A 25,165-nucleotide genomic window follows, 5' to 3' on the forward strand; every position below is an offset into this window, starting at 1 on the left:
GTGAACAGATAATGAAAAATGTAGAAATAGAAGATTTTTTTTCCAAGCACACCAGCACAATTTATTTTGAACCTGGGACTCTGGGTTGCACAGCAGAATCTCTGACAGACTTGAACAAAAGTCTTAGAACTAAGACAAATATTTAGAGTTTTAAGAGCTCAGCGTACAAATTAGGAAGAATAGGGAAACTGAATGTCAGATGTGTAACTTTTGTTTGTGTGTGAGTGAATTTTATTTTTATTTTTTATCTGGTTGTATATAAACTATATTCACACCAATTCATGTCTTCAAACATGTTCTTTGGATAGTAATGAATCATCACATTCCACCATCCTTGCTGCAGGTAGGTCCCTTCCCCTCCCACCCCTCTGCCCTATCTAGAATTTGTCTATTCCTCCTGTGCTCCCCCTCCCTATGAATCAGCCTCCTTATATCAGAGAAAACATTCGGCATTTGTTTTTGGGGGATTAGCTAACTTCACTTAGCATTATCTAGGAGATATTATTTTTATATGGGTTAGTTAGACTTCAGTAGCCACACTGAAATTGTATGCAATTTTATTTGCAGTGCGTGTCACCAGCCCAGGACCTTGCATATGTTAGCCAAGTAAGTGCTCTACCACTGAGTTATACCCTCAGCCCTGGAGGTATTTTTTTAATGGTAGAACAGTAATATTTGTAACTGTACTGAGTGATTATTAAGCAGAGGGGAAGTATTCAAGCACTTGTATTTTCAATGTGTTTGTTCTGTAGGATGCTTCTACAGAATTTCACCATTTGTGTGTGTGTGTGGGGGGGCAAAGCCTCAGACTTTCACCTTTTGTGTGGAAAACTCCCCTATCCTATAGTGATTCTGTTTACACATGTAGCAGATCAGTGAGAATCACTTATTAAATCACCTGGGGGAGAAGAAAATCTATCTCGAAAACACTTTTCTCAGGAGCCCTGTTGGGGGCCTGCTGCCACTGAAGCTGTGAACAGAATAGGGTTGAATGGCTCTGTTGGTTGGAGGCCGGTGCTGCTGAGGTCAAGCTCACCATTGGGCTTCTTCTGTGCACTGCTCAGTTCCATTATGTCACCGTCCTTGCCATAGCCTTCACCTTCATAAGCAGTATCACAAATCTTTTCATTCAGCTATTTGCCACACAGATATGGAGAGTCCACAGGCAAAAGGCTCTGAAAGTGTGACAAGCTCCTCATTATCGAGAATACAAGTAACAATAAATGTTGATGAGGATGTGGGGAAAAAGATGTACTATACATTGCTGATGGGACTGCAAATTGGTGCAACCACTCTGGAAAGCAGTATGGATATCCCTAAAAAAACTAGGAATGAAACCACCACTTGACTCTATTATTCCACTCCTTGATTTATACCCAAATGACTTAAAATCAGCATACTACAGTGACGCAGACACATCAATGTTTATAGCACAATTATTCAATGTTTATAGCACAATTATTCACAGTAGCTAAGCCATGGAGCCATCGTAGGTGCCCTTCAACACATGAATGGGTAAAGAAAATGTGGTATATAACACAATGGAGTATTACTCAGCCATAAACAAGAATAACTTTATAACATTTTCCCGTAAACAGATGGATCTGGAAACTATCATGCTAAATGCAATATGCCAATACCAAAAAACCAAAGGCTGGATGTTTTCTCTGATATATGGAAGCTAACCCACAATAAAGGTGAGGGGAGAAGAATAGAAGTTCAGAGATTAGACAAAGGGGAATGAAGGGAAAGGTGAAGGATAGGAAAAGGAAAGACAATGGAAGGACAAAATTTTCATATGTACATATATGACTATACCACAGTGGATCTGACCTTACACATCCATAAGAAATTAATTTTTAAAAATATATGGGTAAATAGTAGAAATATCAGTAAAGGGAAGGAAGTTGGTGGTGGGGCAGAGGAGGGGAAGGAGAGATACTGAGGTATTATATTCCATGCTTTTTATAATTATGTCAAAATGGATTTTACTGTCATTAGAAATTAAACATAACCAACCAATAAAAAAAGAAAGAAATGTGACATGGTTTTGTGACTTGTGATGGCACTTGGTAAATTCAGTTGTATGTGACCTTTTACCTCTTCTTTACTTTTTTTGTGACCCTCTGATCTCTTTCAGATCATCCTGGTTAAACCCAAATGTTCAAGCTCTTTATGCTGGCTTTTTACCTGACTTTTCAGGCCTCTCAACTCAGTTTATATTTCTTAGTTGCTTCAGTAGTCCCAAATCTGAAAATAAGTGTACTCTATCTTATTACATCCATTCTTGCTACTTAGTTAGATTGCTAAGAATAGCAATACAAAATAAATAGATCATATCACTTCTTTAGAATCTACTAGGGATCTAATATTCTTTAGCTAGAAAGTTAGCTCACAGAAATGGAATTCTACTAGTGGAAATTTAGTATGGCAAAATATTTGCTTATATATGGGCCTTCATAGATCCTTGATATCATATCCTTTAACTATTTAATGGGAAAAACCCTCTCAGTCTCTCTAAATACCTATGGCATAACCTTGTACTGTAAATACTAAGAAAGAAAAAATAATAAAGGGGATAACATTTAGAAGTCATGTTCCCCATTACTGGTTTGTGTTCTCCAAGTACACCCTCTCTGATACCTAAGACAAGGTAACAGAAGAAAAAAAGAAGGTATAAATCTATTAAATCAAATGCATGTTGCTTAGATGCTACTTAAAAGAAAATGAATTCTCAGTGTATTCTCAAGGTCTATATGAAAAAGCTAATTGTAAGAGCAGTTAAATGCTTCAAACTCTTGTTGAGCATAATTGTTGTAACTCAGTAGCAGAAGTTTTATATACCCTTTTGATTATTTTCAATACCAATAATGTCTCATCACTTATGGGCCAAACTGGTTTGTTAACATTGTAAAAGTGTAGATAGTTCAGATGTAACAGTTCAGAAGAAGGAATTAAAGGAATTTAGGGAGCAAATGAAAAAAATTCAAGAAGATTTTTTTTCTATCAAATAAATAACTATAGAGGTATAAGCTATTTTTCCAAGTCTAATTTATTGATTCAAAAACAATTACTGTGCATCTTAGGGTTTATAGAGAATGAGAAATAGAACATGGCTCTCTTTTTTATTGTCTCCATGTTTTCTTTGTTTCCACTAATCAACTTTTAAAATCCATCTATGAAAAAGTTACATTTCCTAAAAAAAAATTCCACCATTGTCCTCTGAGTTATTTAAATGCATGTGAACAGTTTCATGGTAATCCATAAGAAGGAATAAGACAAAATTCATTTCAAAATGATAAAATAAATATTAAAATTGCATCTAGAGATATGTTTTCAGTAATTTACTTTAACCCCCCAAAGTTTAATTAATTCAAATTTCCCTCTCTGTTCATGAGTGATAAGATTGACAAATCATAGGTAAACAAGCCAAAACCAAGGGGAGAATAAAAAGGACCCCAAGAGATAGCCAATTATCAGTATATATTTAGTCAAATCTATATCTTCTTGGCTTTAACAGTAAACAGTGGACATAAAATCCATAGTGATGAATTTGGTACTTCTGAATACTCAAAGAAGTTTTATATACCCTTCAGTATAAGTTTAATATGAGTGTTTTGAATCTAGTATTTACTTCTAATGAATACTTCACATATTATATTAACAATTCCGGCAACTTATAATAAAAAGCACATTTGCAGCAGCGAAGAGAAAAATCAAGTCAGAAAAAAAGATCAGAAACTATGGAATTCAAAAAAATTCTTAGGCTATAGAAAAGTTCCTCAAAATGGTATACCTTTGCAAATAGACAATTATTTTGCCAACAACCTGAAGTCTATTCATGTATCTTTCTCCTGGAAGTTCTTGAACCCTGGTTCAATAACCCTTCACATACAGAAAGTGAAATCCTGAGGTATGATGGTTATTACACTTGGGCATTACATTTAGCTCTCAACTTCCTGTCAACTGAGGTGACAAAGTTAAACACATTGGGTTACTAAGTTCTCAACATCTAAAAAGGGAAGCCGATCAGTTCACAAAATTATAAGCAAAACTTGTAATTTTAAAATGGCAGTGTTTATACATTTTATGAAATGATTAATTTATAAACAGTAATCAAGTAATATAAAAGGATGTAGCATAATTTGATGAAATTCTTCAAAAATAAGCAATCAGAGGAAGAATATCTATGCTAATTATATTGACTACCATATTAAATTAACTGCAGTGTCTCATTTCTAGCCTTTCTGGTAAAGAGCAAATTTTCTATATATGACTTTCTTTAAAGGTAGATTTACCCACCTAATATTATTTGATTAAAGCTGGCATTAATCTAATATATTCCCATGAGTACACACCAGCTAAGCAGCAAGGGAAACCTAAGGGTATAAAGAGAAATTGACCTGTGGTTAAATATCTACTATTAATACTTCATACCATAGAAAAATGACATGCATTTGATAGCAAATAATCACTTTAGGTGCCCACTCCTTCTAACCCCAACATTACTATCTCAAAGTCAGCTAAATAACAAATTGGTTCTCATTACGGTTATAGGCATAGGCAGTATACACTAGTTAAGAATATAGTCCCTGCAATCAGAGATGGGTTTTCCACCATTTAGTAGCTGTGTGACCTTGGGTAAGGTCATTTAATTTATTTGAGTCTCAGTGTCCTCATCAGTAAAATAAGAATGCCACTGTTATCTCAGTCCTGTTCCTAGACTGTGCTGGAACCTCTTGGAAATATTTGCTTTGTGTGACTCTTGCATAATAAATTATTTGAGTCACCTAAAAGCAATACATCACTGCTATTCTAGCAGCCCAATTTCACATGGCTCTGCAAAGGAAATACTCAATAGCTAGTAGGAGCAATTCAGTTGCCCAGACACTCTGCTGGAATTGGGATCTGGCTGGGAGATCTCAGAACAACCTTGTTTGTATGAGTCCTAGAACTCCTAGGAGGATCTTGATTACCAAGTTGAAGGTTGCTACAGTTGATTGGGAAAAAAAAAACAAAAAACACCTAGAGGTACAGAGCTAGAGCAGGGTCCTATTTGATATAGTCTAAGAAAGATACTGGTCTATCTCATAGGGTCACTGAGAAGGTTTAATAAAGTAATCTATGTAAAGAACTTGACTCAGTACCTGGTTCATAGAAAGTTCTCAGTACATGATGGCAATGATGGTTGCTCTTATCATTATTACCAAACATGCACACTGAATCTCATGACTCATCTGGTTTTCATTTCAGTGGATGGCTGCATTGACTGGTCAGTGGATCTCAAGACATACATGGCTTTGGCAGGTGAACCAGTTCGAGTGAAATGTGCCCTTTTCTACAGTTACATTCGTATCAACTACAGCATGGCCCAAAGCACTGGGCTCAGGCTTATGTGGTACAAAAACAAAGGTGATTTGGAAGAGCCCATCATCTTTTCAGAGGTCAGGATGAGCAAAGAAGAAGATTCAATATGGTTTCACTCAGCTGAGGCACAAGACAGTGGATTTTACACTTGTGTTTTAAGGTAAGTATCATGTGAAAATATTACTCAATCATGTGGCTGATAGTCTTTTGATTAGGACTGGAGTATACGCAGATGTACCTCACAGTATATGGTGGATATGTTCTTAAAAGCTTACAGGATGGGGCTGGGGTTGTAGCTCAGTGGTAGAGTGCTCGCCTAGCATGTGTGAGATGCTGGGTTGGATCCTCAGTACCACATAAAAATAAATAAAATAAAGGTATTGTGTCCAACTAAAAAAAATTTAAAAATAGCTTACAGGACATGGAGTACTTCAGTAAATTCAATTCTAATTACCTATTGAAAATATGCAGCAAATTTATATCAAATTATCATAAAGTACTGTGTGTGCTTATTTAATATAGAAAATTGTGTGACTCTTTTCTTTTCCAACTCCACCCCTGCCCCAGGGTCTTATATGAGTAATTACTTTTCCATAGAGCCAATTGGCTCAATGATCTTGATAGCTGGCCATGAAAATGATGTTAAGTATTTTTAGGCCAAGGTCTCTCTTTCCTTGTTGATGGAAAATAACTCCAATGCTGCTAGGAGGCCTCTTAGCAAAAGAGCTACTGTTAATATCCTTTGTAGAATTTTCAATGTGAGTTTGTTTCTACTGTGTCTAAATATTCAGCACAGATCTCTGTAAACACACAGCCAACCTGAGTTTCTAGGTGCTATACTGGGAAGATTTCACAGACAAAATTCTTGCTTGCAAGAAGTTTACAGTGAAAAGCAATCTGTTTTATCTTTAGGGATTGTACAATATGTCTTCCCTTCCCCCTCTCTATCCCAGTACTAGAATCTAGGATCTAGCATCTCATATAGAGACTGGATTAGGTATTGAAGTAGATAGCTGAGATGACCTTTAAATCACCTTTCAATTTTGCCGTTTTGAGAGTCTCTGATCTTGCTCAACAGGGATCTGAACTCTACTATTTGATTTTAACTTTTGAAAATACAGACCCTATTTTTGTCTCCTGTGGACTTTGATGCCAAAGCTATGTCACTTCTTCATCAAAAACACTTGGAACTGCCTGGTGAGGTCTCATTGTTCTAAAGGGCAGGAGAACAAGGTGGTGTATAAAATTGAGAACCTTCTTGATGCCTTAAGAATCACTTTAATGTAGGGAGGGGAATGTTGGAAGAACAAATGGTAAGTTCAGTGTCTGTTTGAGGTAGAAAAAATCCCCAGGATTTTGGCAGAAGCATCAATTATTTTCATCACACCCTTAGTGTGCAGCTCCTGGCAAAATTGAGAAGTAGGTGTAATTCAGCTATAGTGACTGAAACTGTATTTTCTAGGGTGGTGTTACTCTTTTTCTAGGGTGTAACACCACCCTAGAAAATACAGTTTCAGTCACTATAGCTGAATTTCAGTCACACCCTCTATATCCTCCATCTTCTATATTTCAGTCACACCCTCTATATTTCAGTCACACCCTTTATATCCTCCATCCTCACTGCACAATCTGCCAATCAAAAAGATCCCTTTCTCTCCACCTACCTCTATTGCTTTTGTTTGTTGTTTTCACAAATTTAATGTTTATTTGCAAAGCATTAACTCAGTATGCACAGGTTTATAATGAGTCAATTAACTAATTATTGCTTACTTCCTCTGCCCTACTTATGTCCTCAGTCTAGATACCTCTCCTCTTTTTCCCTCCCCCCTCTAAACCACTCTCCTACTCCTAGCAATGATAACAACTTAGTGTGGACATTACATGCATTTTCCTTACTTTTTAAAAAACTACACAAATATTTTACATGGAGATTCTCCTCATTGTTTTACAAAATAAAAGCAGGATTATATATTTCTCGGCATTTTATTTTCTTAGTAAAATAAACTTAGTAGTAATCTCTCCAAGTCATTTGAGAGCTCACTCACTCTTTTTTTTAGTGTATAATATTCTGTGTTGCTTAATATTTTATAATACCACAACTGAAATATTAATTTTCCAATTGAAGAATATACACTTTGTTTACAGATTTTTATGTGTATAAAAGTGCTATAACAAAAATTCCCTATTTATTTTTAAATGTACTTTTAAGCTTTAGAGTAATTTGATTTACAGAATTATTTCAATGAAAGTACAGTTTCTGTATATTTTTCACTCTTATTAGTATCTCACATTGCCTATGATATATTTATTACAACTAATGAACCAATGAACAAATGTAATAGTGGTATACTGTTCAACAGTAAATACTTTCTTTGTATTTCCTGAGTCTTTCCTTAATATCCCTTTCTGTTTCAGGATCTCATCTGTAATACCTCATTCCATGTAGTTGTCATGTCTCCTTTAAGCTCTTTTTGTCTGTGGCAATTCATCAGACTTCCCTTGTTTTTGATAACCTTGAATGTTTGAGGTGTATCAGTCAGATGTGTTTTAGTTGAAATATGTCTGGTGTTTTCCTCATGGTTAGACTGGGATAATGTGTTTTGCAGAGGAAGTCTGTAAACATAAAATACCATTCTCAACACATTGTATCAAAGGTGGAATGGATCAATATGACTTATTACTGTTGATGTTAACCTTGATCACCCGGCTTGAGATAGCATTTGCCTTTTTTCACTGTAAAGTTGCTGATTTTGCCTTTCTTTCCATACTGTAGTCTTTGGAAGAAAGTCATTATTTCACAGTTTACAGTTGAGGGTGGGGAGTTGTGTTCTACCTCTTTCAGGGTGGAATATCTACAAGAATTATCTATAACTCTTTTGCATGGGGAGATTTGTCTTTTCTTCTGTATTTATTTATTTATTCAATCATTTAGTTTTATTAGTATGGACTCATGGATATTTATATAATGCATTGGATTATAATGCAATTCTATTTTATTTTCTTGCTCCAAATCTCTCAAATTTGCCCATTGGGAATTCTTTCATTGGCTTTTTTGTTCCTTTGTTATAACCCCATCAATTTGGGATTGTTTTGCTTACTTTTATTTTTTGTAGTACTTATGAATGAACCCAGGGGTGCTGAATTACTGACCTATATTCCCAGCTCTTTTAATTTTTATTAGTTTTTAAAATTTTGAGAGAGGGTCTCACTAAGTTTCCCAGGCTTGTCTCAAACTTGTGATCCTCCTGCTTTAGCATCTCAAGTAGCAGGGATAACAGGCGTGTGCCACTGCAACCAGCTATTTTGCTTTTTTTTTTTTTTTTTTTGCAGCATTTTCTTACATTACCAAAAAGTGTTTCCAGCTTATTTTGTGTATTTCCTGCCTCAGGCTGAGAATTAGAGAATTATCCATTTTCCCAAGAGCCCTGCCTGATTCACTTTAATAAAGAATAGCACTAGAAATCAAGATTCAGGTGTTAGGTGTACTCATTTCTTCTAGGGTTTTGGTGCTTCTAAGTCCTATCAGCTGAAAATTTGTTTGCTTTTAAATGAAATATTGCACAATTTCATGCACAAGTTCACAGATGGTGATGGAATACTCTGAGAGTAATGAAACTTCCCAATATCCTGGAAGTGCTTTCCTATACATGGCCCTCTTTCAAGTACACATCAGATTCAAATTGTTTATATCTATTGTAGATCAAATCGGAGTTAGTGGTTCTCAATTCACATATAAGTCAGTAAAAGAGAAAGGGATGTCATTCTATTGAGCACAGGCTTTGATTCAAGTATAACTGGTACCTTCTTTTTTTATGCAGAAGGCCTTAGGGAACAATTGGAATTGATTGTGTTGCGTGGAACTTTTGAATATTATCTATCATATGTATTTTTGTTAAAGAGAAGCAAAATTTGAAAACCACTGTTCTAAAAGAAGCAACCAAAACAACAAGAAAGATGACCTGAAAAGGGGATGATTAGGAATCAGGAAGGAGATCTGGGGCAAAGGGGTAGGAGATGGGAGGGTGGACATGATCAAAGCTCAATATAGCCATGTATGGAAATGCCACAGTTACAGTGAAACCTATTAATTTGTACAATTACTAAAACTTAATAATTATAATTAAAAAGAATCTTACACATTTGACAGATTAAAGTCTTAAATTAATTGTAGTCAATTAATTATACTTAAAGAACTTGGAATTTGGGTAAATGATTTAAATATCATGCAGAAAGATAAGCTTGTGAATATAGAAAAATTAATCCAAAGAATGTATCAGAATAATCTAGTCTGTTAGCACAATAAAAGAATGTACACAAATGTGCAATGTGTCAGGCTTAGTGTTACGCATCTGTAGTTCCAGATATTTGAGGGGCTGAGGCAGGAGGATCACTTGAGCCCAGGAGTTTGAGGCCAGTCTGAGCAATATAGTAAGACCCCATTTCCAAAACAAAAGTACAGTAGTGTTTTCCATCTATCAATCATCCAACATGAAATGATAATCAAGAATTTTAACAACTAGAACAGTAATGTTCAATAAAATAATAATGAAACACAAAGAAAATATAAAGGAAGCAACCATTCTTGTCAACTCAAAGACATAGAAATTTAATTTTAATATACATAGATGAAGTAACTATCATTTTTTTCTGTGAATAACAAACATTTCTGATCTAGTAGTAGCCACTGACTTCAAGTATGTGCCAAGTGATAAATTACCTCCATATAGGTGATTTTATATAATTGTTGAGTGACATTTATAGTTGAAAAAGGTTCTTAAATTGACAGTGTTGATATTCACCTAAAATTCCTAATTTGATACTTCAATTTAACCACAAATGAGTTTTCTTAACCTTATTAGAAATTATTCTATTTATTTCATTGTGTTTGAAATACAGATATGAAATATTATTAATATTCTTCACCTATTTAAGTCATAGTAAGGTTACTGTTTGTGATAGTTCAGTAACTAATTACTTTAAAATTTTTATTTAACCTGTCTCAAGAGCAATTATTTGAATTTATCATCATGCTAATAGATTAGGAATAAATGATTATTGGAAGATAAAGTCATATTTTGAGATGCAGTGCCAATCCAAAAATTCCTATTTTCCTACCTCCATACCCAAATCTTTTCAAAGAAGGCATATAATAGAATAATGATATACTAATCTTATCTGACAAAACCCACACAATCATTTTCTCAATAAGGGTGTCTAAACTGTGGATGAAGACAAATATAGTAATATTATAATCCTGAGTTAAATTCATGGATATTGAAAAAAATAATAGAGAAACCTGCATATTTGAGGATAAATATGACCAAGTACAAAGAACTAGTTAGAGGTTCAAATTCTTTTTGAGCATTTATTTCTACAAGGATGTAAACAAAACAAGAAATCTCTTTATTAAATGAGAACATAATTCAATTGTTTTTGTTCTTTAATAATCATTGAAATAAGCTAGTTTCCCCAAATCTGAAAGCTTCACAAACTTTTTCCAAAGAGTTCCTTACCATATTTGTCCTGCCCAGAGTCATGACATTTGCTTTAATTATTCAAATATGAATTATCATGTCATTCTTAAATGATTATTCCTCCAGGAAACCATCACCAAGAAAGTTGAAGGGATAGGAATAGTTTAAACAATAAATGTAGTGTACTGCTAAGTTTTGAATCTGTATAATGGACAACTGAGGGTTCGTTATAAATTTTTTTCTTTTTTGTTAAATATTTTCTAGTTGTCAATGGGCCTTTATTTTATTAATTTATATGCAGTGCTGAGAATCGAACCCGGTACCTCACACATGCTAGGCAAGTGCTCTACCACTGAGCACAACCCCAGCCCCTATATTGTCCTTTTAATTTTGGTATATTTTTGAAATATCCCATAATAAAAGAGAAGAAATAAATTAAAAGTGTTATTTTCCCTGATTTTTGCTCTTAAATCATCCTGATCTATAAATGCCTATGTAACATATATCAGCAATTTTTATATTTCAGTCAAAAAAGATTCTGTTGAATTTATACTGCAGGATTCCCTTTATGCCATATTGTAGGGAAACTGATATCTTTTAAAAAGAAAAGCCATTATCCTAGTCTACCCCAAACACTAGGAAATAGTTCTTATCACTTTCTACCCTCCTGATCTTACTCTCCACAATGGATACCAAGAGATTTCAAAGGACATTAAACATTTCTTATAATTCAAATCCATCTTAACTATCGATCCTTGAAAAGTTAACTGTCAAGAAGTCAGTTGCCTGGGTAGCAATTTCCAGGAAAGCCGATAGTCTCTTGGAAAAAATGAAAGCCTGGATCTTATAGAATTAATTGACCCCAGAAAAGATCAACATTGTGTAGCAGGGTCTTAAGATAGTAACGAATGCCTTCTTTGGTCTATTTATAGGCTAAAATGAAATGCAATTCATTGTTTTTCTCTCTATTTTCTGTTATAAGCATAAGTCCCTGATTTCATTATTTTTGGTAGCAATTATGCATAAAAGAGCACAGATCTAAACTGACAAAATTGTTTTTCAATCTCCAAATTTTGATAAAAATTTATTTATAAAATTTGTTTATAAAATTATATGTAACAACATATCAAAGAAGTTGTGATTTTGCTTTCATTTCATTAACAGTGAATTTTGTATATATGTGTATATATATATATATATATATATATGTGTGTGTGTGTGTGTGTGTGTGTGTGTGTGTTTGTGTGCATATGTAGAGGGGGATATAACTATTCTGTTATATATTGCTAATACAATTTCAACTCTTTTCAATTTGTTTATTGGAAAGAAGTAGATGTTTACGGTTTAATCAATTAGTAGGATTAAAGAATTAATGGATTATATTTTATGACCATAAAATAAAAATTGATTTCAAATAGTTATTGGTGAACTAGCTAACACAGGTATTCTATACACTTTTTATTCCTTGATCATTATATAAAATACAGTGAATTTCAGAGTTATAGTTATTATTAATAGAATTAAGGTTGTAACCTATATGTGTTGCAAAGTCAAAATCTTTTTAAGGGCCAAGAAGGTAGTGCAATGAATATGGCAGACCACTTGAAACAGTTTGCAGTGTTGGAGGTTATAGCTGTCCCATTCACAATCTCATTTCACACCTTTTATTCCCTTGCCACCACTGTCTACTTTTTCTAGCCCATTCTTTCTAGATTCAATCTCTGATCATCTATTTATCCCACTAATTATCGAGCCTATATCTATAGGGCTTAAAATTAAGAGGTCCACCTAGTATATAGTGATCCACCATTATAATCACTCCTTTGGTGCTCTTGAACCATTCTCCCTTCATCTTACTTGCTTGTGAAAATCATAATATTGTTAAACCCACTGTCCCTCTATGCTGTGCCTTCATTCTTGCAGCTGAACCTTACTGAAGGAAATATGTAATAACAATGACTGATTTCACTTTAAATACATGAACTTCAAATGAATCCTTAATGCTACCAGGCAGCCTTATTGTATATTCTTAGTCCATTCAGCCTCCCATCTGCCCAGATAAGTAGTTTACATTGCCTTCTCTCTTCAAATCTTCATCATCTCCAACCCATTGCTTCCCATTTCACTGAAAAAATGAAGCAACCAGGAGAGAACTTCCACTATTTCCACCCACCTACTGGCATCTGCATCTAAATAATCTGCCTTACAGCCCTTAGTATGGATAGATTCCAGGCACTACACAGATAGGCCAATCACTTCATGCGTGCTCTAGATATTCTCCCTATTAGGCTACATGAGGAAATCACCTGAGCCATTTTTCCCTCTCTATATTTGTGTATCACAACAAATAATGTATTATTACATATGTTAATTCCTGCCTGTATAAAGTTATGTGGTTCTATCTCCAGTTTCCTTAGGGTATGGTATCATCTTGTGATAAAGACAGAATTCTAGCAGGGCACAGTGGCACATGCCTGTAATTCTAGCAGCTCAGGAGGCTGAGGCAAGATGATGGAAAATTCAAAGCCACCCTCAGCAACAAAATTTTTAAAAATGAAACAAAAACAGAAGGGCCTAAAAATTGTTTTCTACCAAAGAAGAGAGATGGAGGAACTCTGTGGGAGTATATCCTTATCTGTCTCTTAGTTTTGGTCTATTAACTCCAAAACATTCAACATATAAGACCCACATAAATTAAAGAAGCATAATTAGCACATGACAGAGTGCTAAAACGAATATTAATCAGATGTCTTAAATGTATTGTCATGTTTTTCAAGAACTCATTAAATGAAACTTTGTTCTTTCCATTCATATTAAAGTTGAAATGTTTCATAGTGGAAAAGGAATGAGAACTTATTTGTTACTAATTGCAGTTATTTATTTATTTGTTTTTAAATTAAAGGGATGTTTTTTAGCCCATATCATTTCAGCTGTCAGGTATCCATTATATATTAAACAAATATTTATTGAATACATTCTTGTAAACAGTACTAAAAAACTAAAAATGAATGGCAGGGCTCCTAATTTCTAATAGATTAAAAGGAGAATTAGGATGTGTCTATAAATCATAACCAAACAAGCATAACTCAAAAGACAGGATATCAAGGGATTCAGCATAGAATTGTACCCTAGGAAACATCATCCTGCAACTAAACATACTTTTCAATGTTTGAATATTTAAGTAATTATTGTATTCCCTTTAAAAATGCCAAAGAAGAGCCAATTTGTAACCCTCAGAAAAACTTCAAATGATCTACTCATGATATTTTCACTCCATATAGCTCTTACATCCTATAGCTGCCCAGAAACTTCTCCTATCACTCCTCACTCTCACTCCCAACTAAAATCGCTTCTTGAAATGAATCTCCTGCAAGTTTTTCCTATTTTTGCCCTTTCTCATCTTGTATCACTTGTTTTTACTTGTGAGCTCTTGTTCTCCTTTCGAGAATAATTTAGTTAAACTGGCATTGCAATATGTCAGCTCTTTCTGGCCATCACTCCTATTCTACACACTAAGTGCCCATAACTGTTCTGTTATACCAAGAACCATGTTTTGGAGGGAACCATGTAGCGAAAAAGAGGATTATGTATAGAAGGCAAGGAGGCTGGGGTTGGGAGCTGCAGACATTAAACTTAATATATTTTATCCCTTCACACATGAGAGAAGATAATGAATGCTATAAGAAAGATAAAGTAGTAGTAGAGAGTATGTAAATACAGCTTTTGACTTACAGAATCAGAGGTATTTGATATTAATTGTTATTGAGGATCTAAACAGATAGTGATAGTAGACATATTCACAGGCAAGGCTATATGATTGTGAACAGGGAAAAAAGGCAGTTAAGTTTGGCTGGAACCTGTTTATCAAGGCCCTTTTTCTAAATGTGAACCTAACAATAACTAACTCTTACTTTATGGAGGTCTTGCATATATTTTGGAGCATAATATTTTAAGACATTGACCAATTCTGAGAAGAGATAAAAGATACAACTAATGTACACTTTAAGTTGTGTCAGGTATTAAGGCACCTTTATAGCAGTTCTTTCCTTGGAGACAATGTATGTATAAAGTGGGGAAACTCCATTCTAAGACTCCACCCTGATTAAAGAAGAGCAATGCTGCTGACCATATTAGTGTTAATCAGAGCACGCAATGCAACTAGTTTTCTCAAGGATAGGGATGAATACCCATGGAGCCATGATCACACTCTTACCACACTGAAGAATGATCCACTTTGACAAGATAGTTGGTTGGTATTTTATGGGTATAGTCTGGATCTATGGCTATGAAACAGAGAAAAGCAAAGTAGGATGTGATATGAATTTCTACCCTGCAACCTTGATCTAATTAAAGTAAACATAGAGTAGCACTGACCAACACATAATCATTTCCAGACAAGATCATATTCTTCAGAAGTAAGGCAATATGTACATATTTGGGTATAGAAATATTATATACATTTTTTTGTGTGTTTTTAACCTTGTTACCCATATGCCGGCTTACTACCTTTCCCTTAATTCCCCACAAGGAAAGGGTTTTGGCCACCTTTTCTGTTTCCATTCCTTTCCCTTACTCTCAAGGAAGAGATTTCTCTCTCCTCCTCCTTAACTGATTCCAAAGCCTACCCAAGCTTCCTCCTCACACAGTGAATATACATATACACAGAACAGCTTTTTAAATATGTTGCATGTTGACTTACTGGTCAAAACCTGTAGATCACTACAGTACAGAGATTTTTAATTTTCTTGCATGCATCTTTCTTTTTTAATATGTTGTTTTACAAAAAGAAATAGCAGAAAGGTGATTTTGTGAGTTGGCATGCAAATAATGATGCTGGGAACCCTAGTATTTTGTAGCAGGACAAAAAGTCACAGAAAATCCTGATTATTTTAATTTTTAATACTTTTCCTTGAAGCACATTTTAATTATAATAGCACATATTAATTTTAGATATTAGTGCATTTCACTGTGACATTGCCACACATATTGTGCTTTATTCATTCTACCCTCTTTCCCCCTTCTCCACCCAATTCTCTAATAGCTTGTCTTATGCTTTCAGGTCTATTTACCCCCCTTAATTTCCACATATGGGAGAAAACATGAAATACTTATCTTTCTGTGTCTGGCTTATTTTGCTTAACATCATGTCCTCCAGTTTTATACATTTTGCTGCATATGACATAATTTAATTCTTTCTGGCCAAATAATACTGTATTAAATATATGCTCTTAATCCATTTACCTTTTGGTAGTGAATGATCTTTTAATGTGCTATTTCTCAGTATTTTTTATTTTTTATTTTTTTAGGTGTAGATGGACACAACACAATGCCTTTATTTGTTCATGTGGTACTGAGGATCGAACTTGGGTCCTGCCCATGGTAGGCGAGTGCTCTACCGCTGAGCCACAATCCCAGCCCCTATTTCTCAGAATTTTAATAAGGATTTTTGCATCAATGTTCATCATGGCTATTGGTCTTGTTCTCTTTTTGCTTTTGTTCTTGTCTCCTTATCCAGATTTGTTATCAGGATGATACTGGCTTCATAAAATTGAGTTTGAAAAGGTACCTTTCCTTTCTATTTTATGTAACAGGGGAGCATTGGTTTTAACTCTTCTTTTCAAAGTCTAGTAAAATTCAGCAGTGAATCCATACAGTCCTTGGCTTCTTTGGGAGACTTTTATTACTATTCCAATCTCATTGTTACTTATCTACTTATAGATCATCTTGGTTCAGTTTTGGCAAGTCTTTTGTGCCCAGAAATTTATTCTAGATTTTCCATCTTACTGACATAGTTTTTCAAAATATCCCTTAATGATCCTATGGATTTCAGAGGTTATCTGTTGTAATATACCCTTCTTCACCTCTAATTTTACATTGTTTCTTTTCTCTTTCTCTTAGTTTGACTAACGATTTGTCAATTTTGTTTTCTTTTCAAAGAAACAACTCTGTTTCATTGAACCTTTGTATTCTTTTTGTCTCTATTTCATTTATTTCTATCCTGGTCTTTGTTATTTCTTTCCTTCTACTGATTTTAGGTTCGGTTTGTACTTATTTTTTGAAGACCTTGAGATGCATCATTAGGCCATTTAGAAAATCCTGAATTTTAAGGTATTCAGGGAATCTTACTATACTAGGTAACATTTCTGTACAAATACCCTGGCCAACTCTTGACTTCAATCTCACATGATATGATACAAAGTCCAAAAATCATTGTTTTTTTCTAAATAAAATATGGTTTGAGTTATTTTTACTTTTTAGAGACAGGGAAAGTCAAGTTTGACTTTCCAGTGTGGATGTGTCACCAGAAAGAGAAAGGTCAACAGAGAATCCTTCAATATTCCCTTTTAACACTTTGTTGTTATCTCAAAAGGGAAGCATCAGGAGCATCACAGCTTTTCTAGAGGTAGAGGTCACGGTTTTGGAACATGGCTTTGTCCCCATGAAATTTTTATCCAATTTTCTTGCCCACTAGAGCTATATTGTTTTTAAAGATATCTTCCTTTTTAGCTATCTCTATCACTAAGCATCCTTGCCCAAGGTCTCAAAGACCATGTCAGATCCCCTCTGCTGAGTTTTTAGAGGGTAATAAGTGATGGAAGCAGAAATAATTACAATTTGTTGACATCTTTCCTTCAGACTCACAGAAAAAATTAAATGGGCAAACACATGAAGTTATGTAAAATTTTTTGTCTTTCCATGGTCCTACCAAATATAAAATCCAAATTCAAACACACTGAATCCATTACTGAAAAAAAATATGAAGGCTGGGGTTATAGCTCAGTGGTAGAGTGCTTGCCTCACACATGTGAGGCACTGGGTTTGATCATCAGCACCACATAAAAATAAAGATGTTATGTCCATCTACAACTAAAAGATTTTTTTTTAAATATGAAAATAAGTTGTAGCACCAGAGATTTGTGTCTGGTGCCCTCCTGGAATGCCACAACTTCCTTTCCAATGCCCGCTCCTGGAATCCTACCACCATCCCACTTGGGTATTATACCAATGGTGTTCTCTGTGCAGCTTAATGATCCTTTCTTTCTTCCCCATTCCTCACCTCCATTTCCATGATTATTCTTATATGTACCATTATTCAGAAGCCACCCCTTTTGACCTTCTATCCTTGTCCCCTCAGGTGTCTTTTTTAACAGACACATAGGCAGAAGCCCCCTTGGTTTCCAATCTTCTAGCCATGCAGTGTCTTCTCTCTTCTATCACAGAGGAACTGGAACTTCCAAATCTATCCAAGTCAATAAATTCAATCCATTTTAATTTTTTTTCAACATTTAATTATTTGACTTTCACAAAATGGAAGTTTATAAAGTAAAAAGTTCTGAATTTCATAGCCCCAACTGAACCCCATAGCACTCATTGGCAGAGATGAGTGCACTCTGCCTAGTTAATGCAAAAATTTGCTGAATGTCTTTCCAGACCTCTTCTATACTTACTCAAACATAAATCTACAAACATACATACCAACTATGTATATACACTAATAGGATTTTTAAAGGAATTTTGTATACAAAAGTAAAAAGTGACCCTGTCATAGACTTCAAAAAATAATAACAGTAGCTGTAGCTCTAATATAGTTTGCAGTATTTTATTCTGTCATATATTTCATGCTTCTGTGATCTCTTTCCCTATGACTCAAGTTTCTCCCATGTTCAAAAGAACTCTCTCTCAACCACATATCCAGTCACAATCAATCTTTGTCCTTAAAAAGAGCTTCCCCTCACTGACTCCACTTCCTCACTTCCCATTCACTCAGTCCTTGCAGTTTGGCTTCTACCCTACCACGCCCCTGAATTTGATTGAAGATCCAAAGTAAATGCCATGCCCAATGGACATTTTCAGCCTTTAACTCTCAGGGCCCCTCAGCCTATATGACCTTCTTTTTTTGATTCATACCCTATTCAAACTGTTCCTAATTACTTTATTGCCTCCAGTCATCTCCAACTGGGGATGATTTTAACCTTTAGCGGATATGTGGCAACATCTGGAGTCAATTTTGTCTGTCATGATTGAATAAGTGGGGTGGGTACCACTGACATCTAGTGGATAGAGGCTAGGGAGTCTGCTGAATATCCTACAATGCATGGCCAGTCCCCCACAACAAAGAATTATCCAATTCTAAATGTCAGGAGTACTGAGGTTAAGAAAATCTGCATAGAAGGAAATAAACAAACATGAAGGCATTTCTCAAATGTACAGGCTAAGTATCTAGCCCCCAATTTGGATGGTGATTGTCCACACCCTTCCCAACAGGAGGCAGCCGAAAGTCACATCTCTGCTGGATGTCCCAGAGCCATGGCAGCTTTCTGGTATGTAGGTCCACAGTCCCTAGGTGATGTCCAGGACTCCTCCAGTCATGTCTCATTGTGCTCCAGTTGCACACCTCCTCCCCATCCTTCCACCTGAGGACTAAAGCACACTTTTAGCCCCCTTCAACACAGCTTATGGTCACCAGGGGGAAAAGCAGACCAACCTCCCACCCACTCCCTTCCCTGACTCACTCTCCTCTTCCTCCCACCTCTCCCCCTCCCACTGGCGGTTGGGATGAATATGAGTAAGAGAATGAGGCAGGGAGCTGAACAGACATTGGATATGCTTCTGTTATGTTTCACATTTCTGAATTCACTGAGAACTTTATAGCCAGATTCCTTTACCACATTTTTCCTGGTGGTGGGTTGGAGGAGAGAATGGTCTAGATGAGCATACCCTGAGTACTATGAGTTTCTGACTCACCTTGGCAGTGGTATGAATTCAAATCTGTCTCTGGTTTCATCTACTGATGAGTAGGGAGGATTCTCCTGTCATGAGACTGTGCAGTTATAGGAGTCCTTGCCGGCAGCTGGTGCTGCTGGCATCTTTTGTATGCAGCCCTGTGGGGATTCTCTTAGGGGTGGCGAATTTCTGCTGTGTTAATTTGAGCCCAGTATAAACCTAGGGTTACCCACCCTCCAAGCTTTCTTTGATTTTTCTTGTGATTTAACTCCCCGAGAACATGAGCCATCCCTATTCAATTCATTCTTGGGGACTCTTGGGATGCAGGAATTCCCACTACTCGCCAAACCTTGATAGAACTCCCCATCCAGTTTCAACAGGTTCTTTAATGGTCTGTTGCTTGAAATTTCTCTGCTGTTACCAGTTTCTGACTGGGAAATAATCAGGTTCTCCAGAATAGGAGCCTACTCAAGTTAGCTTAAAGAAAAAGGTATCTGGGGCTAGGGTTGTGGCTCAGTGGTAGCACCCTTGTCTGGCATGTGTGAAGCACTGGGTTCCATCCTCAGAACCACATAAAAATAAATAAGTAAATAAAATAAGGTTATAAAAAATAAAAGACTGTCTGGGTAAAGTGTATCCTCACGTAGCATAATTGCAATATGTGAAAGGAGTTGCACCACAACCACTCTCTCCAGCTCTCTGGAGTCACTGGATCAACTCTTCTATGCCTGTCTGCATCCTGGGACCTCACACTCATGTCCTCCAAAAGATACCTCTGTAAAGCACCCAGTTTTTCTCCCCCATAGTCAGGGCCAGGCCTCAGCTGTGGCCTCAGTGTTTGTGGCTATGACCCAGGCCTCAACAAAATTACCCACTGCTTCACTGACCAACTCCATCATGACTATGGCATCTACCTCTCAGTGCAGATGATCTAGCCTGGGAATCTTTGTGGCTCGGGATGTGTCAAATGACCACACTTAACTATATAAGGACTAGGCGGGGAAAGAGGGTGGACTTTTATATACATGACTGTGCACATCCACTAGTGGGGAGACAGGTGTTCACGTGTGTGCGTACACACACACACACATACACACACCCCAAAAGCTGCAGTAGATCTAGGGTACTAAATGACCCTCTGGAATAAAAAGGGGTAATCAAGTTGGGTGTTGTGGTACACACCTATAATACCAGCTACTCAGGAGGCTAAGGCAGGAAGATCACCAGTTTGAGGTCAGCCTGGACCATTTAGCAAGACTCTGTCTCAAAATTAAAAAATAAAAATTGAAAGGGCTCAGAATAGAGCTCAGGGGTAGAGCACTCCTGAGTTCAAGCTCCAATACAAAACTAAACAAAAAACAAAAACAAGGGTAATCAAACCATGTCTTTCCTTCCACCATCTACACCCTCCCCACCTCTCATCCCTCACCTCCATCCCACCCCTTCCCTCCACCTCCCACCCACCTCTGAAAATTGATTTCCCACTGGGATATGTTTCGGTTCTATTTCATATTTCTGAATTCACTAAGGGCTTTGCAGCCAGATTCCCCTCCCACAGCGGAAGCAACTTTCCCTTCGTGAAAAATTCACAGCTTTACACCAAGGGCAGTCCCAATCCCCAGGCCTGCGAAAAACCCGAGGTTTTCTTGGCTGGTGGAGTTCAAAGTCTTTCCTATTAAGGGTTTCTGGAGGGTCTAATCCCTGGGCCCCCATATCAGACCCCAGGCTAACATCAAAGGCTGAGCTGTAGGGAAGCATCTGAGGTGGAGCAGATTCTGTGACCATGGCTGTTGGTGGAGATGGTGAGGGTGAGGGTGAGGCTGGGAATGGGGACAAAGGGGATGAATATGAGTAAGAGAATGAGGCAGGGAGCTGAACAGGGAGGGGTTCTGATGAGGCTATGAACAGGGGATTCAGGGTCCCAGAGAGAGAAAACATGGAATTTTCCATGGATCCAGGATCTCCCTCCCTCTGCCCACCAGAGGTGTAATTTTTTGGCTCAGTAGTTCCAAGAAGCTGCAGGAAGTTCCCACCCAGCTCCTGTTCAGCCTCCATGGGGGCAGCTCCCACTGCATTACTCTCCTCTCTTCTTCTTCCTCCTCTTCCTCCTCCTGTGGCATCATCTGTAGCTGCTGTTGTCTCTTCCATCTCTCCTGTTCCTTCAGTCCCTGCCCCTCTAGCAGCAGCCAGGCTTGGCCCCTCTGCAACCTGCTCTGGGGGAGCCCTGAGTTCCTGGAGAGAAGTGGGCAGGGCTGAGATGTGATCTGTGGTCAAGGGGGTGGAGGACTGGCCTAGAGTAGGGGTGAAAGGTAGGACTGGCATGGCAGGGTGATCTTACCACCTGGAGCAGCTTCCACTTTAGTAGGTCACACTCTTTCTGCACTTCCACCAGTTTGGCCTGGGTCAGCCATAGTTGGAAAGCAGCTTCCTTGCGCTCCATCTCTTGTTGCATCGTGAGCTGCTTCAGTTCTGAGGCCAAGGCTTGGGCGGCTGACTTGTGCAATTTGGAGAAGTCCTGCAGCCACTGCACCCTGTGCCCCTGTAAGTGCTCCTGTCTGCAAGCAAAGCGCAAGCCCAGAGCCAGGCTGCCCCAGGCGCAGGCTTCCTGGGCCTCGCTGGACATCTCACTGTCCTCCAGGATGGTTCTGATCTTATCTTCCACTTCCTCCCAGGACAAGGTTAGATTCTCAAGGTAGAACTCAGGGCCTTTCACGTGCCTGGCCATCTTCTCGTTGATGAAGGCCACCACCTTGCTATGCCGAAATCCACTACAGGGGTCCTCAGGTTTCAAGGCCATGATGTCTAAGGGGCTTGTGGCTTTGTGGGCCCTGGGAGATGGATCAACCAGTTGTCCTGTCCTTCTCCTTTAAGACCCCCTAGTTCTCAGCCTCCCCACCCACACCCCAGTCGCCTATAGCCCCCCACCCCATCACTCTTAGTATCCCTCCCCTGCCTTTAGGGCCCACCCCAAACCCCATAGCCCTTAGCCCCTCCCCTCACCCTCAGCTCTACCCCTCACCCTCACTCCTCTCCCCCACCATTAGCCCCTCCCTTCGCCTTTACTCTCCTCCCCTTTCCTTCGCTCCCCACCCCTCTCTTCTCTGTCCCACCCCTCGCTTCTCTGTCCCACCCACTCATAAAGAGCCGCCTCTGCCTCAGTCCCCTCATAGAACGCTTCCCACCGGGCTCACCAGAGTAGATACAGGGCTACCACAGCCCTCTCCCAGGCAGAAAGGGGTCCCTCTCGCTTCGAGGGCTCTGGGAAAAGGGAGCCACGCGGCCAAATCTCTAGGCTTTTACTCTAGGACTGTTCCAACTCCTAGAGACTGCGGGGGTGCGGAGGAGGGAGAGCTGAAGGTCCCGCCCCCTCTTGGGCTCCTAAGGGAACCCACCACATGGCTGAAAGCCATCGAAGGTGGGAAGAAACGGGACTGGTTAGAAAAGACCCAGAATGAAGAAAATGAAGCTCTCAGAAGTAAGTCCAAAAGGTCCCACCCCACCATGATGGTTTGTTCCACGCCTGGTGAGCCCCCTCCAATACTTGGAATATTCTAGAACAGCAAGTAACTCCAACACCTCTGTGGCATCAAGTAGCCCCGAAGGAAGAGGGGTGGAGGAGAGGAGCTAAACTTAAGAATGCAAAGGATGAAAACATTCCTTTCATTTCCCTGATGCTATGTACTTTTTGGCCTGCAAATTAATTTGCCAAGAGTGGTTAGAAAAGACCCAGAATGAAGAAAACGAAACTTTTGTACAAGTTACAAAATGCCGAAACCCCTCCTTCCTGACGTATATTTATCTAACCCCAGAGTATGTTAAGACCCCTAGAGGTAGAGTGTTCCAGTCAGGGAACATCTCCAACCTCTCAGTGGCCTCTGGCGCCACCCCCTGGAGAAAATTTCTGTAGCTCATGTTCAGACTATTGAATTCCCTCCAATAGGAAGTTTAGTTAACATTTTCTGTAAAGGAACAGAGAGTAATTATTTGAGGCTCTGGGGAAAAAGAATATATATCCCAACTACTTGCCATAAAAAAGTAGCCATAAATAATACCTGAAGTAATGAGCATGTTCTGTGTTCTGGTAAAATTTTATTTAGAGTAGGCAGTTGGCATGATTTGGCCTAACTCCTGCTCTATATTCCCATATCATGTGTGTCCTAAAGACCTCTCAAATCAGAATGTTCTTAATGTAACTCAACACTCTTTGTTTAAAAGTTTAGACAAGTTCAATGAAGTTTATTTGAGCAGAGAATGATTCATGAGTCAAAATTCTCCTGAATTTTGGAGAGATTCAGGAATGATTCAGCCTGAGCAGTGAGATTTATAGGACAAACATAAAAATAGAGAAACCACCTGATTACAGCTAGGCAATCTGCCTTATTTGGGAATGATCTGATTGCATGACTTCATGTGATTGGCTGAAATACAGCTGATTTTGATTGGTGCAAACCTGGCTGTTTGTTATTCTTTAAAATTTGAGTTTTTTAATATACCAAATTTGTTCATAGCTTAGGTAAGGACTCAAAATGTAGGAACAGTCTCAGGTCAGTGACCTCCTACTTATTCCTATGTTGTGCAATATAGAAGTCTTGGAAAAAAAACAACACCTAACTAACTCCCCAAAATGTAGGCAACAATTGGTCACCATACCCTTTGCTAGTACCTTAGAAACTCCTTGGATATCTGTTCACATTTAGAGATTGCCCATATTGTTTTTAAAATATTGTTCCTGTCTTTAATTTCCTCCTAATTCCTAATTGCTTCTAGATTTTTTCTATGTTCAGGTTACTCCTAAGCTTAAAAATATATGATGGCTCCTTATGTTACACTCTTTGTCCTGATATTAGAATCTTTCTACAGCCTGCCTTTTGGATTTAATAATCTCCATTATCTTCTCTCCTATTATTAATACATCCCAAAGGAATAAGTCATGAACAGATACACTTATCTTGTGTTTTGCATTATCTATCCCTGGAAAAATCAGGTTATTCATCCTTTATTATTCAGCATTATGTTTTATTCTGTGAACTACATTGAAAATGGTAGTATTTATCCTATATGGTAGTATAAGAGAAAAAAAAAGCAATCAGGCTTTAAAATATTACCTAAGAGGGTAGTTGAATACCAAAGATAGAGAGTTTCCCTGATTTAACATTCTTTTAAAATACTGTCTTGTACTTTCTTTACATTTAAACTTTTGTATTTATCAGCCATCAGTAGTCATGGTTCATAATTTGGTTTTAGAGTGATTTCTGCAGAAAGGGCACTCAGAAAATGAACTTTTGAGGAGAAGTGGGAGAGACAAGTGATAGGGAGGATCATGAGGGAGCTGTCACAGTAATTCAAGAGGTAAATTGAGGTGCTAGATGTAGAGATGGAGAGAAGAATGCAGAGAGTCATTTGTCCAGTTTAAACATGGACTTTAGGTGGAATTCATTAGAGATGTTAGGGATGAGAGTTAGGAAATGCCTAAGATAATTTCCAGGTTTCTGGTATAGGGGACTAAGAAGATAGACTTTGATGGATAATGAAGCAGTTGGTTAGAGTTAGTTTACCTTCCTATAGATAGATAGATAGATAGATAGAGATGGATGGATGGA

At 37.5% G+C, this 25,165-nt stretch overlaps 2 protein-coding genes across 2 annotated transcripts in view; one reads left to right on the forward strand and one right to left on the reverse strand.

Moving 5' to 3' along the window:
* The first annotated feature begins 310 nt into the window (after positions 1 to 310).
* The window catches only part of Il1rapl2 (interleukin 1 receptor accessory protein like 2), a 521,635-nt gene continuing 496,780 nt past the window's right edge, over positions 311 to 25,165 (forward strand). Inside the window, exons 1-3 of the mRNA XM_071606080.1 lie at positions 311 to 343; positions 5,066 to 5,081; positions 5,254 to 5,527. Coding sequence (XP_071462181.1) covers positions 311 to 343; positions 5,066 to 5,081; positions 5,254 to 5,527 — 323 coding nt within the window. The remainder of the gene's footprint in view (positions 344 to 5,065; positions 5,082 to 5,253; positions 5,528 to 25,165) is intronic.
* Positions 21,090 to 22,362, reverse strand: Tex13a (testis expressed 13A). Its single transcript, XM_027933347.3, has 2 exons — positions 21,904 to 22,362; positions 21,090 to 21,797 (listed from the first exon to the last, which is right to left on the reverse strand). The coding sequence occupies exons 1-2, from the start codon at positions 22,360 to 22,362 to the stop codon at positions 21,090 to 21,092; spliced, it is 1,167 nt and encodes a 388-aa protein (XP_027789148.3).

The sequence above is a fragment of the Marmota flaviventris genome, chromosome X (assembly GCF_047511675.1).
Source record: "Marmota flaviventris isolate mMarFla1 chromosome X, mMarFla1.hap1, whole genome shotgun sequence".
NCBI classification, from domain to species: Eukaryota; Metazoa; Chordata; class Mammalia; order Rodentia; family Sciuridae; genus Marmota; species Marmota flaviventris.

What these genes read in the sequence shown, in the direction of transcription:
- Tex13a (XM_027933347.3), bottom strand. Translation starts at nt 22,362, where the DNA reads ATGGCCTTGAAACCTGAGGACCCCTGTAGTGGATTTCGGCATAGCAAG. An exon ending in AGTGGAAGCTGCTCCAGGTG is followed by an intron (nt 21,798 to 21,903) that starts GTAAGATCACCC and finishes ACTTCTCTCCAG; the next exon opens with GAACTCAGGGCTCCCCCAGA.